The sequence below is a fragment of the Limulus polyphemus genome, unplaced genomic scaffold, assembly GCF_000517525.1.
Source record: "Limulus polyphemus unplaced genomic scaffold, Limulus_polyphemus-2.1.2 Scaffold6104, whole genome shotgun sequence".
Taxonomy (NCBI): Eukaryota; Metazoa; Arthropoda; class Merostomata; order Xiphosura; family Limulidae; genus Limulus; species Limulus polyphemus.
Window position 1 is genome coordinate 1 of NW_013671714.1, and position 1,140 is coordinate 1,140.

At 37.1% G+C, this 1,140-nt stretch overlaps 1 protein-coding gene across 1 annotated transcript in view; it reads right to left on the reverse strand.

Annotated features, from left to right (window-relative positions):
- Positions 1 to 553: 553 nt before the first annotated feature.
- The window catches only part of LOC106473351, a gene marked incomplete at its 3' end in the record, with an annotated part of 53,815 nt that continues 53,228 nt past the window's right edge, over positions 554 to 1,140 (reverse strand). Inside the window, exon 16 of the mRNA XM_022401798.1 lies at positions 554 to 733. Coding sequence (XP_022257506.1) covers positions 554 to 733 — 180 coding nt within the window. The remainder of the gene's footprint in view (positions 734 to 1,140) is intronic.

Here is a 1,140-nt window from a genome sequence, read left to right on the forward strand (position 1 = left end):
TCCACATTATTGGGTCAAAAGAAAATTTGTTTACTTTAATATGTTTGTGTGCGTGTCCACATTATTGGGTCAAAAGAAAATTTGTTTACCTTAATATGTTTGTGTGTGTGTGTAGATATTATTAGGTCAACAGAAAATATGTTTACTTTAATATGTTTGTGTGTGTGTACACATTATTGAGTCAACAGAAAATATGTTTACTTTAATATATTTGTGTGTGTGTGTGTACACATTATTGGGTCAACAGAAGAAAATTTGTTTATCTTAATATGTTTGTGTGTGTGTGTGTACACATTATTGGGTCAACAGAAGAAAATGTGTTTACCTTAATATATTTGTGTGTGTACAAATTATTTGGTCAACAGAAGAAAATTTGTTTACCTTAATATGTTTGTGTGTACACATTATTGGGTCAACAGAAGAAAATTTGTTTATCTTAATATGTTTGTGTGTGTGTACAAATTATTTGGTCAACAGAAGAAAATTTGTTTACCTTAATATGTTTGTGTGTGTGTGTACAGATTATTGGGTCAACAGAAAAAAGATTTGTTACCTTTTGGGCTAGGCACTCACTGAGCGGAAGCAAATGGAGACATGAAGGACCGTCACATCCTGGAATACCATGTTGCACACAAATCTTTCTACAAGGACAGGAGACACAGAGACGATAAGACAAGCGTTTGTACCAGCTATTACGTAATGCCTCGAGTTCAGTTTCCAGAAGATGGCGTACCTGGAACGTTTTGTGTGTTTTTTAAAATAATCTAAGCATTGTACTACAGATAAATGGTTCATTAAATGAAAACAAAAGTTATAAATAACAAAACTGTTCTTTTAGCCCAGATCTACATAATAGACTATCTGCACTCTACTAACCACGTGGAATCGAACACCCTATTTTAGCAGTGTAAGTCCGTAAACTTGCCGCTGACCCTACGGTATACGTGACACAAAGCCTGAAAACTTACCGCTGACCCACCGGGGGATGCGACACAAAATAAACAAAGATTTTAATTAAGAGCAACCTTACAAAATCGGCCCGGCATGGCCAGGTGGTTAAGGCGCTCGACTCGCAATCTGAGGGTCGCGGGTTCGAATCCCCGTCACATCAAACATGCTTGCCCTTTCAGCCGTGGGGGC